The sequence below is a fragment of the Lepisma saccharinum genome, chromosome 6 (genome assembly GCF_977018435.1).
Source record: "Lepisma saccharinum chromosome 6, izLepSacc3.1, whole genome shotgun sequence".
In the NCBI taxonomy this organism is placed as follows: Eukaryota; Metazoa; Arthropoda; class Insecta; order Zygentoma; family Lepismatidae; genus Lepisma; species Lepisma saccharinum.
Window position 1 is genome coordinate 31,041,223 of NC_139234.1, and position 13,817 is coordinate 31,055,039.

Here is a 13,817-nt window from a genome sequence, read left to right on the forward strand (position 1 = left end):
TCTCCTAGTCTTGTTTTTTTTTTTTTACTTCAATGTTTGCTTCCCCTAGAATGGACTTCTATCCAAGTTCGGGAGGGGTAGTACAATGCCCCCCGCCCTCCTGTGGTTGCGGCACTGTTTATGAGTGTCTCTTCATCAATTTCACGTCATCACTCATTGTTGCGATTAGCTAGAAGTGGCAGAAAAGCAACGCTAGTAACAAAAATCAAATATCTATTCCCTCTCTCTACCACATGAATCATTATTACCAAAAGGTAGACTTGGGAAACAAAAATTAAACAGTTCCAAGTAACACATCCAAGAAAAACATCCGAACACATTAGGCACCTTTAATACAAGACTACCGTACTCAAAATGTCACAACTGTTCTAGATACTGAAAATTGCGAAATCATTTCCCGAAGTCTGAATCTGGAAGGGAATCCCCCCCCCCCAATTCTGATGCATTATTCGGAATCCCATACACCCTAATAAATCACAAAATCAATAAGTGTCTTTGTTATGATGCTAGAGTAACACTGATATAATTGTAAAGATTAGAGATAATTCCAAGCAGGAATGTGTTCCGTATTTTTCACAGGGGGGGGGGGGGGCAAAGCAGGCTCTCAGGGGGGCCAGTTGCCACCCTGGCCCTCTCTAGCTACGGTCCTGTTACAGCGCCTTGAATAACGTAGTGTGGAAAACGGCACGGTTCTGGTTCTGGACTCTCTGGCTGGTTCCACTCGAATATGATACCGCTAGAGGCGCTTATTCGTCTGCTTATATTGGAAGTAAATGGAGTTTGCGCTGCAACGTCTGATTCTTTGACATGAAGCATTTCTATGAATGTGATAATTGCTATGATATTTGGTACAGTGGTCGTGAAGATATTAACGAACATTCTAGACAGTCGACCACGTTCTGTTATCGTTATACTTTCATTAATAATGCGGGAGAAAAAATACGCGTTTAATGCTCTTGGTAACTAAAGTTTTGTGTATGAATTAGGTTCATAATCATAATCATTATCATCATCATCATTTCTTTTAAAGATATACGCAGTGAAGCATTTATATATTTTATATTTACTGTCTCTTTTCTTCCGCTTTAAACTAATCGCGGCAATGATGATAATGATGATTGCATGAAACGACAAGGGGAAACCCACAAAACGTCCTTAATGCCATCGACATGAGTGTAAGGAAACTTTCAGACCAATGGGACAAGCGACACGGGATGTTTACACTGATGTGACTAGTGACACAGACACTTCCAGACTGTAAAATAGCATTCATTCATTGCGCATGAGGGTCGAAACAGCAAACGACACGTTCATATGTCGCATTCGCATGCTACTTGTTACTTCGGTCGGAAAGATCCTTAAAGGAAGGGTGCTCAGACCGAAGCGACACGCTACAGGGGGAGTTCCCAACTAAGTGACAAGCCTTGAAGCAGCACTTCAGTCTATTAGCAAGCGTTTGCTGCGAATTGTGCGAACAGACCTAGGCAACACGATAAGCCACACGTGTCGCTTTGTCGCTTGTGTGTCGCTCAAACTGGGCCATTTCCTCAATAGCTTGCAACCAGCGTTGCCAACCCCTCAGCTACGAAAAGTGCTGTTCGAACTTTGAAATTATGCTAGAATGCCACCCAATTGTGCTACGGCAGTATTTTTATTATTATTATTAACAATATATTTTATTACCATTTTCAGATGTTATATTTTATCCCACCCTAAGATCTATTTATTTTAAGTCGCTTTTTTTTTTTGCCTTAGGGTCTCTGCGTATAAGTACGACAATGAGGGTGAGTTAAGAGTTTGTTTGGGTAGACGACGTAAGGAAGCTTGTGGACCGTTTGCTGGTTATCGCAGGCGAAGAAAATGCAGGAAATCGCAACTTCCACAACGAGAAGGTGGGCATCATGGACATAGTTAGCACCCAGCTTGCCAACTTCATTGTCAACAACAACAAAGGTATAGGTTATCTTATCAAAATCATCAACACCCTGCCTCCCAAATTCTGGAATGTAGCCGAGGGTCGAGGTCTCGTGAACGATATTATCAACAAGCTACCCTTCGAGATGCACCTGCCAGGTTACCAGTACTGCGGCCCCGGTACCAAACTCGAACAGCGACTGAAGAGAGGAGTCAAGGGTGTGAACCCACTGTACGCAGCATGCAAGGATCACGACATTGCTTACAACATACACACAGATCTCGACGCACGTCACGATGCCGACAGGAAGTTGGAGCATGCAGCTTTCGGGAGACTCGTCAGCAGAGATGCCTCGCTAGGTGAACGGGTTACCGCATTGGGTACGACCATCGCCATGAACACAAAACAAAAATTAGGGTGGGGATTGTAACTAAATAACCCTTGTGAAAAAAAGCAACTTGTATAACCAAGCTATCTTCACTTCATTGCATTAGGGGGCAAAGCCTTACCTTTCTTTACGATATATATAAATAACATACTATCACTATGAAGCCCAAAGGTGTTGTTTACCAAATACCCTACGCAAACCTCAAGTCTCTCGGAGCTCTTGATGGAATGCTCACTAAAAAGCAGCGTGAGAAGAAACATTCCTGCTTGGCAAAAGGTCATGGAATGAAATTGCTGCTTAGCACTTCTCAGTTGAGGAGGTTACAAGGTTCGCAAAAGCAGCAAAAGACTGGAGGTTTCATATTCAGCATCCCGGCTATCTTAGCAGCTTTGGGCGCTGTAGGCAGCTTGGCAGGAGGCAGTGCCGCCATTGCCAAGACCGTCATCGATGCAAAAAAGAACAAGGCCGAGTTAGAAGAGCAGAAACGCCACAACCTGGCTATGGAGAAGAAGGGGAAAGGTGTGACCAAAAAGCGAAAGAACAACCTCGAAGCTTTGAAAAAGTTTGAAAAAAAGAAGAGCCCCTGTCCAACTTCGATATTGAATCTTTGATCGAATCGTAGGGGGTCAAGCACTTCAGGGGCGTTTTCATATCTGATTCTCTACCTTCTGTTGTGAAGAAAAAAGAGTGTGGTGTGGTTAACCTGGACAGTTACGAAAATCCAGGTACAAATTGGATATGCTACCTAAAAAAAACAACAACAACAAAGCATTTGTTTTCGATTCATTCGGAGGCATACCACCTGCTGGGTTGGTAAACTATCTCAGTGTTGTCAACCTCTACTACAATGACGAACGCATTCAGGGTTTCAGCGATGTGAACTGTGGCCATGTCTGCGTTTCCATGCTTGTCTTCCTCTCGCAATTAAATAACCCAACAATCGAGGATTTCCAGAAAGCATTTTGGCACCTAAAGCACTATGGGAGTATTCCATCTCACAAGCGAGACTTCGCTTCTGAAACTCGCATTGCATGACGATATCATCTATCGTAAATCTATTGCTCTTCGTGCATTCTACAGCATGTACCTGATACCTAATGTGACGGTACGCAACAATGCATGCCCGTAGTGGAATACGAAACTAACTACGCTCTCAAGTACAAAGCAGACATTTTGAAGAATCCCCAAGTACCCATCCAATTTTACGGTTACCAGTGCGTGCAGAAACCTGCTTCCGGCAACCATTTTGAATTTGACGTGACCACACAGTTTAACAGCATCCGGTACGATATGCCAGAGTTTGTGGTCGTCCTCTTCCAGACAGGGGAGGACAACAACCAAGAAAAAGATTCGAGCCAGTTCGACAACTGCAAGATCAAGAACATCTACCTCAAAAATGGCAGGAACGAGATATTCCCGCGTGAGAACTACAACCTGAACATTGCAAACAACGACTACCTGAAACTATACGAGGCATACACTGCTTACAAGAGAGTGACCTTCGGCAATGTGGACGTGTACTACAACCCCAATGAGTTCATAGCTCGTAGACCCATGTTCGTCATTAACACATCGAAGGGAAAGCAGGTGGTTGTTAACGATCGCACCAACATCAAGATTGTCTGTGAGTTCCACGATGCCTTGCCCGCCAACACCCTGTGCAGCATCATTCTTATTGCAGAGAAAACTTTTGTGTATGATGTTAAGAATGAAAGAGTGACCGAACAGTTTTAAGTACAAGAAAAAAATCGCATAATTCTATAAAAATTATACTGACCGTAGGTTCAAACATTAGATTTTTTGTTAACCTGCAACGCGGTGTCCAGGATGTACTGCGAAGAACATACTTCATGGAACATCTTACATTTGTGGAGAAAATGTTTTGAGAATAATCTGGAAAGAAAATAATAAAATTTAATTTTGATGCATTTTTATAAATAATCACACTTGAGCGCTCAAAAGAAACTTCCTCTTTTGGCCCTGCGTGTGCCCCTTTTTCGCCCCGTAGGACACGGCAGGGAGTTAGTTCCGTAAAAAAAAATCCCAAACCTCCACCTGTTTGCATTTGAAGATAAACACTATTGTTCTAGTATCTTGACTATATTAAATTGGAACTTCAGTTACATGAGTTTTTTTTTTATACATACTATCTACTACATTTGAGGCACATCTTACTAGTTTTTAGGCAATAGTGGCCCCAGGGGAGCGTGTGAATCCCACATTTCAGAACACACCTCTTGTCGTCGCGTGCGTCCAGGGCAACCTTTCTCACCTTGTTGGTTGTCAAGACATGGTCGACACTCTGGATGCGCTGCTCCACTCCTAGAATTGGCGTCCTAGTTTGAAGAGTCTCGACGTAATCCTCGAACTTGAGGTGCTCTTGGACGACCTGCCTGCCCACACCCTTAGCTTTTTTTGTGATGGAATCCTCTGCCCGAATAGCATAGGCTTTGGCGCGAAGACCGGCAAACTCAAGAATTACATCTCCGTCCTTCTCGTCTTTGAGTTCGCCAGGCACCTTCTTTTTGCGAGCCAGGATTTTGTATCGGTTCGGCTGGGAATAGCCTGACGTGTCAAAAAGGTTCACAAAAGTTGGTACCGTGGCTATATCCCTATATGCGTCGTCCGTGCGAACGTGGTACACCAAACTATCTGTGTCCGTGTAGAGTAGGCTGATATTGTCGTTATAGTGCAGCTTGCTCAGGTCTAATACTGTGGCACCAACATAGATTGGCTTGTTGAGCATCACCTCGCTCTTCCTCATATGCACCAGAGCAAGCTCCTCATTGTAAATAGTACGTGACTTGAATAACGGGCTTGCTACAAGCTTGCGACATTGTGCTTTGTTTGATATTAGCCTCACATCCACACGATTTCGCACATTCTCCATGGTTTTCTAAAAGACTGCGTTGTTCATTAACTTGAAGAAATCGCGATCGAAATCAGAAGTAGCGACTGTGCGGTGTATGGTGTTGAGCTCGATGTATGGTTTCAACCATAGACAATGCTCGAACATAAGAACTCGATGTACTGTGCGGACGGTAACCCCTTGCTCCATCAACCACCAGAGGTTTTGGTAGTGCAGAACATAACGCTCTTTGGGCTTGAAGTCCATGACGAGCTTTGATTGGTTCGAGCCAGGCGGGCATTTGAATTCCGGACTGGTGGAAGGTCGCAGAACATATCCTGCAGCTCCTCGGAGAACTCAAGGTCCACCTCGGCAAAAAAACCCGCATTCCACATCGCTGAAACCTTCAACATTAAATTTGGAGGGATCAGCCCACCTGAACCCTCCGGAGTGGAGTGGCAGCATCATGGAGTGTCCGTAGAGGTTGTTGACGTCTGTGTACATGATGGCGTGCGAGTGTCGCTGCGACACCTGGACCATTCCACCCCGGACGGCACGTTCTACAAACAGCATCATGTCCACATCTGAAAGAAGCTCAAGCCTAACTTTTGTAACAAGGAGCATGGCCGACCATGCCAGTCCAGGAAGACTGTAGAAGTATACAGGGTCCAGCTTGTAGATGGTCTTCGCAGTTGCACGAAACGCCTGGATCACATCAGCGAGGAGCGTCAAATCAAGTTTTAGGTAGGCATTGTGGTAGTCCCCAAGATTTTGGCAATCCAGCTCGCGCCACATGGACTGAGCATGGTTGTAGTCATTCTCAGAGATGCCTGAGCCTCGCAGCTTTCTGTAGAACTTCGCTCGAGGAGGCAGCGACTTCTCCGCAAACTTGGTTGAGTCGGTGATGTATTCGTAGGGGTAGACGTAGGTAGACGTAGAAAAACAGAGTTATTTCCAGTCGCCATGTTTTAAATCAAACCATAAGCATTATTTATGTTTATACTATTCGTCGAGCAATAGCAGATAGAGCAAGAATCGTTTTCCTACAACCCATAGTTTATGAATTACAAAACGTCTTAGAAATTACATCTTGAAATTTTAATCTAAAATAACTCGAAAACAGCAAGCACTAGTCATCATCGCTCCAATAGCTTGTAGAGTACTTCTAATTTTTTATCGAATACTATTAAAAATTTTGAATTAGGGTGAAATTTAAGCCGGCAAATCAAGTTTCTCAAAAAATAAAAAATTGTCTGTATTTCCGAAACTTGAGGGGGTAGAATCGATTTTATTTGCCAGTCGAATAGTTCTCGTCGAATCCTATCCAACAAACCTAAAATCATCATCCGAGCTCAATTAGGAGCCAAGAAAATCAATGTCTTGGAAAACGTCTTAAGATTTTTGTCTTAAGAAAATTTTCTTGACAGACCGGAAGTAACATCTTGACAAACCGGAAGTCGACTTTCTTAAAGATTAAGATATTTGTCTTAAGACGTTTTCCAAAACATTGATTTTCTTGGCTCCTATGGGACCTAGAACCATGTAACTTTGATCTATGTATATACTAGTACTTTTCCTACATGTTCACTCACCTTACAACCCACCCGATCAAAAAATAAAATTCACCCCCTGCGCGCATGCGCACATGTATAAATTTAAATATAGGCTCGATATTAAAAAAATATCACTTTTCTTCTTCTCTCTGGCCAAGATTGCAAATAATTGCAGGAATAATACCATAATATTTTAGACTGTAGGTCCAGGTCCCGAACCAGACAACATATTTGCACTACAACACAAATAAAAAAAATCATATCTGTGCATATGGGAAGTCCAATACATAGTTGGCAATGTGTGATGTGATCAGCACCAAACATTTAATTTATATGTATCTATGTATATTTAAGTACCGTGTTGCAATCATGAAATTAAATTTTAATTAACTTTTTTTTCTATCCATCTTTCTCTCTCAATCTATATAGCCTGTTCATATTTGGCACAGTCATTGCGAGTCGGCCGTAGCAAAAACAAAATCTCAAGTCATTTTTGCGAATGCTCGATGTGACCATAAGCATAATTGGATATAGTTGCTATTAATTAGAGGATTTGATTTAATTTTAGGTTTAATATCAATAAGCGTGCATAAAAACTAAATATTTTAAATAATAAGATTCGAATCACTATGTACTTCCACTAGATATCAAACACACACAACTCTTCGATTACGCCCCTCCATTTTCTTGCCTTCCTCTAACAATTTAACATATTTTCGACTTTTTTTATTATTATTTTTTGAAATATGCCCCGCACACATATTTCCTACCAACAACGGCACACAGAAGAGCTATATATATATTCCAGCTACCCACATACTGAAAAAGCAATATACAACTAGCTTTTTTTTAAGAATTCACGAATAACATATTGCTCACAAATTCTTAAAAAATAGTTACATTAAATTTTCAACATGCTCCAAATATATAAAGCAGAGAGAGACATGAAACATCTTCTATATTCCCTCTCTTTGTATGATTTGTGAGTATATTTTCTTCCACAATACATAAGGGCTGTTAGGTTTTTCAGGAAGTTACCTTCCATCCACAATCCCGTACGTCTGTTAGGTTTTTCAGAATCAGCTCACAAAAGCAACGCCATATTTATAAATCAAAGCCAACCCATGCAAGCTAAGAAGCAAAGTTACTCACTTTTTGGAAATCTTGCTGAAATGTTCTTCTTCACCGACGTTCAAAATGAAACCGAACTTTCCACACTAAACCTTTTAGTTTTATCCGGTTTTAGTGAGGTCGAGGAGTGATATGTTAGCCAACGCAACGTGGACCAATATAAATCCGAGACAATTCGCTCTAGAAAATAGTCCCCTATATTTCAGCCACGATCTCCAATGCTATTAACTGACGTCACTATTTCTCAACAATTGCCGGGGTTGATGTTAAAAAAACAACTGCTGTAACCCTGTACCCACATAGCATCGTTTGTATTGAAATATGAACAAAACAATTTGTACACGCCATATTTATTGTTCAGCTACTGAAAAACCAGGAAGTATAACTTCCGCCGTCCAAGCCCTACCTATTGTTAAATTTCTGTATTCTGTCAACATTGTTAGCACACGCAGGGGAACGAAATTGTAGTTTCTACATGTCCACAGGCGAAACGTAATTTTCAAATACGATGACAGTCGCTTTTCGATACCAAAAAACTAATTGCTACAATACAATAAGTATATATATTTACAATTAATAGCAAAATATTAATATTTATTAACAACATCTATCTATGAATTTGCCTCGAACGAAATCATGTTATAGAAACATTTCCAGCCGTAAGTTCAAAATTTTGGCCCCCTCTCTTCCCCCAAATCGCATTACATACATACATGTGGAGGACCCGTGGCCTGCCTCCCAAGAGGTTTGGTTAGCATGCAATAGATCAGTATGCTAGAAAATAAAGAGAAGAAGAAGAAGAGGGGGGAGAGAGGGGGAAAGATGGAGAGTAGGAGGAGAAGGAGAGGAAGCATTAACACTGCACCACCACCACTATTGCCAGTTAGCGTCATTAATTCTTCTTCATTTTTTACTGCATACTTATCATCTTAGAAGGCTACGCCGTCAACTCCTATTTGTAGGTTAGCCTCGCCTCTGAAATATCATATGGCAAAATGTTTAAAAAACAAAAGGTTTGTGAAGCAACTAGTCAGTGTTGCCAACTCCTATTTGTAGGTTAGCTTCGCCTGTAAAATATCATATGGTGAAATTTTCTTGGGGTGGGTTGGCAACACTGCGGCTCACTTGAAGTTGGTCAAGCGGCTTGATCCTACTACTTTCAATATCAATCGACGGTTGCAGATTATGCTAGATTTGGCTGTTATGCCAAACATAGGATGCTAGGTGCCAAAGACGGTTAAATTATGCTAGGTTTAGCACCATTATGCTAGGTTTAGCACCATTATGCTAGGGTTGGCAACGCTGCTTGCAACGTGTTGCCGTGGCTTGTTGTTCGCGCATGCGCGATACAATGAGTGTCTTGCTTTAGGGATATTGCGCACCAAAGCGACACGCGACACTCATCGCTTGAGGATTTCACCAACCGAACGCTGGCCTGTGCTGCCTTTCATGCCTTTACAATGTGAAATGTTGCTCTTGATTGGCTCGTTTCCAAGCGACACATGTCGCGTCTCGCTTCGGTATGAAAGTTGCCTTGGACCGAAGGACCCGTGTCGCTTTGGTGTGAAATCCTCGTATCGTTTGTCGCGTCTCGCTTTGGTCTAAAATCTCCTTGAAGAAACGGTGCAGTCAGAACTTGTGTCCCTACGTTTAGAAATGCTGCATTGATTACCAACTGCTCGCTTTCAAGCGACACTTGTAGTTTGTCGCCTCGGTATGAAATATCTCTCATATTCATATTCTAATAACATAGAAAAATAAACTCTAATACACAGTCCAAGACCTAACGTCAGGAATCACATTGCGATGTTTCTTCTTGTGTTACGCAAGCATGCTATTTATTTATTTATTAATTTTATTTTACTTTTCTTTCGAAATTAATGCCATTTCGTGACTGCAAATCACTCCACAAATATAACTGTTTCCATCAATTCACGTACCGGCTTTCAAGACTAACAAATCTACATAATATATTCCAAAAACTAACAAAGCCGCATAAGTTTCATAAGAAAATCAGCACCGATACTGATCGCACTGCCATCTATGATCTCATCCGTCTCGGGAACCAGTTTCTTGGGTCGTTTTCCACACTACTTTATTCAAGGTGCTGTACTTTAGTGCAACATTTACAGGTGTCCCTGCACACAGAAAACTAAACACATCATTTGAAACAAAAAAAAAAAATGCATAACGTCTGTAGCTCAGACCAAATGTTTAAGTGCATCATATAAAATTATGCGGAAAGGTGCAGCAAGAAAACGCGTCAAATGATACATTAATATGCATCAATATAATGATGCATCTAAACGTTTGGTCTGGGCGACAGACTTTTATAAATAATGTGTTATTATTCACTAAGTAGGCCATCCTGTTTATTTATTCTTACTTTCTGTTACAGACTTAAATACAAAGCAGAAAGCAGTTACTTTACGTAAGGGAATCTATCTCACTTGCAATACCTTAATTGTACTTGAACCTTCGTAGTGTTGTGCTTCGAGATAGTGCCATGGAGAGGATAACTAAAGAATTCCTCCAAGGAGTCTTCCCCGACTGTAAGATTAATAATCATAAGGTGAGTGACGCCGTAGCTCCTGGGGACAATTTCATGTCCCTCACATACCGAGTTGAAGTCGAACTGAAGTGTCCCGATAAAGGAATTACGCAGAGGCATCTGATCGTGAAGCTGCAGCCCAACAACGCGGTCCGGAGGGAGAGACTTGGAACCGGAACAGCCTTCTGCAACGAGGTCCTTGTCTACAAACGCATCCTGCCAGCTTTCGTGTCCTTCGCTAAGGGCAAGGGGATCGAGAGCCCTTTGTCCTCATTTCCCAAGTGCTTAGGAGGATTTGCGGATGGTAGCGTCAACGACTTCCTGGTACTGGAAGACCTCGCACCCTTGGGGTTCAAGATGCTGGAGAAGAGAAAGGGTTTTGGCTTCAGGGAGTGCGAGTTGGTGATGAAAGCTCTCGGGGAATTCCACGCCTTCTCCTTTGCAATGAAGCAGGAAAACTCAGAAGGTTTCCTGGCTCTCAGGAGGAAACTGGATGAACTCTGGTTCAGACCCGAAAGAGAGACTATCATGTCATCATGGCTTACATATTGCGTAGACTTAGCTCTAGAAGCTTTCAAGAGTAAAAATCCAGACACAGTTCTAACGGAAAGAATGGCCAAATTGAAGATCGAGTCTTTCTCCAAAGTTCTTGAATTGATCCAACCAAGAGAGCCAATGTCAGTAATAACTCACGGAGACTGCTGGGTTAACAACCTCTTAGTTTCTCACAACGCGGAGGGAGAAGTGACGGAAGTAAAGTTGATTGACCTGCAGATATCTCGGTACGCATCTCCGTCGATTGATCTCCAGTATTTCTTCTGCACCAGCACCACCAAGAGTATTCGAGAGAATCATCTGAAACATCTTCTCAAAGTATACCATGGAAGCCTCTCAGATACTCTCGAAGTTCTAGGATCAAAGCAAGACATTCCGTTCAGCGATGTTGAGAAGGACTTCAGCGATCACAGCTTGTATGGTCTATACATGGCAATGGAGCTCTTGCCGCATGTACTCGTTGATAGCCAATCCATGCCAAATTTGGAGGGAACGACTGAGGATGATCTTTCCAGGCAAAGACGAAGAGAAGAACGTCGTGCAGCTTTGACTACGGAATATGAAGAAAGAATGTCGGATCTTCTAACTGAATACATCTCAGCTGGGATTATATAAACAACCGATAACTTAAGTCTGCTTAAAAAGTATAGTGTTTGGCCAGGTCTCAATGTTGCAAGTGTTGTTGTTATTAGTCTGCATTATTAATATGGCTTTGTTTTACTTCGATTTGGCGGATACGAACTTTCTCAAGACATTTTCAAATATTGTATAACATATCCTGGTACTAAAGTGAACTGTTGAAGTTAATAATGTAATCAATATGCAATATTATATAACAAGTTTGTTACAACGGAAATTATAAACATTATTTGTGTGGTGTTGTAAAAAGCAAATAATAGAAAGCGTGAACTATTCCATGGTAATTTTTTGCTTTAACCAAGAAAGTTGTAGAATTTATAGAAGTTGAAATCCAGGGTCAGCTCAAAAACGCGATTTCTTTTTTTAGGCAACAAGGCATGTGGAGTATATACTGTTACTGTCGGATTTAATATAACGGACACTAGAGTTTGGACTCAAATTAACAATTAACCAGAAGAATTACATAAAAACGAGTTACATCAAAATTTATGTTATTCAATTCTGCGTTCATCTATGGTAATCAAATTTTCTTTCGAATATGCGTTCTATTTTTTATCGTCGTGAAAACAAAAAAAAAAAGTGTCGTTTTTCTAAGTTTTGCAAACGATCACTCTGTCTGTTTGAAAGCCTATAAATAAAAAAAATATACTTGTGCTCCGATCGTGATCAAATTTTAATACGGTGCAGGCAGAAAGGTTTTAAACACAATCATAATTTTCGGATTTTAAAAATCGGTCAAAAGACCGTTCTTATCATTTTCGTGAAACACTTTTCTTAGTATTGGATAGTCCTACAAATACAATATGGGCCTTGTTTTTAAGTTATTTGTATCTGTTTTTAAACTCGTACATTATAATTGTCAATTCACATTGCGAAACGGAATAAAGATGTAAGTGGAACGTGCCAAACTGCACACAGCGTTGGAAATGGCGGACTGTCACTGCGAGTCAGTGCGTATTTGGCGAAGTGTTAAATATTTCACACACTGCAAATGGATAATATATTTCAATGTCATTTGTGCATAACGTTATGTTATTTTTTGCCTATTTTTCTTTTATTACTGTATTTTCATTTACAGCGTGCCACATTGCTTTGCTTTTTTTATTTGAAGATGCCATCTTATTTGCTTATTTTTTTTGTTTGACATCTCATATTTGTTTTTTATAGTAATTTATGTAAAATCTGTTTACTGTTTTATTTATGGAAGTCCGTTATATTTGCTTACCTAATAAGCACACGTCTTTTTATTTTACTATATTGTTTAACTTCTCTGGACATACATTCCTTTTCCTGACATTTTTAGCTTGTATTTTTCTTTTAGTGAAATCCGTGTTCAGTATATTGTAGAGTGTATTTGTAAAATTTGTTAACGTTTGAAAACGTTTTTAAAACAGGGGATTCTAGAAAAATAGAAAACTATAGACCTATTGCAATTTTATGTGCACCAGCAAAAGTGTTTGAAAATATTATATATATGCGCGAATATTTGATCATGTAAAGCGTTATATAAGTGAAAGTCAACATGGATTTTTTGCTGGTATGTCGACAACAACGAATCTAATTAATTTTTGTCCAATATGCACACAATATATTGCATGATCGTTCAAGTATGCATGTAATTTACACTGATTTCTCCAAAGCATTTGATAAAATTAATCATGATGTCTTGTTAAATAAACTTTCAAGCTTTGGGTTGACATATGATTTTGTCTCTCTTTTTGACTCGTACTTGAAACATAGGAAACAGTATGCAACATATAAAAATGCTAAGTCATATATGTATACCACACAAGGATTCAACTTGGGACCATTGTTTTTCACTCTTTTCATTTACATGTTAAACATTCATATTGCTTAATGTATGCTGGTGATGTAAAGTTATATAGACAAATTAACGAGCCCCAGAATGTTATGAAACTAGAAATTGATTTAAACAGCTTATGTGAGTGGAGTGTTAAAAGTAATCTTGGACTCAATATAGTCCAAGAAATGCTGTTTTATGGTAATATCAAATAGAGAACATACCACACATTATGAGTACTTCATTAATCAGGAAAACTGAAACAAGTGAAAAGCATTAAAGATCTGGGAGTAATAATTGATTCTAAACTAGCGTTTCATGAACATATACGTATCTCGTATAATAAATAATGCGAAAGATCTTTGGGTTTACTAATAAGAAACTGTCTCAATTTTTACTTCTATCGAGCATCTTTATAGTGCCTTAGTTAGAAGCA

General features: G+C 40.2%; 1 protein-coding gene across 2 annotated transcripts in view; it reads left to right on the forward strand.

Moving 5' to 3' along the window:
• Positions 1–13,497, forward strand: part of LOC145988663 (uncharacterized) — a 57,832-nt gene extending 44,335 nt beyond the window's left edge. For both annotated transcript variants that reach the window (XM_083123725.1, XM_083123726.1), the window contains exon 2: positions 10,234–13,497. In XM_083123725.1, the coding sequence (XP_082979851.1) occupies positions 10,342–11,556 (1,215 nt within the window). In that variant the 5' untranslated portion in view covers positions 10,234–10,341 and the 3' untranslated portion in view covers positions 11,557–13,497. The remainder of the gene's footprint in view (positions 1–10,233) is intronic.
• Positions 13,498–13,817: the final 320 nt, after the last annotated feature.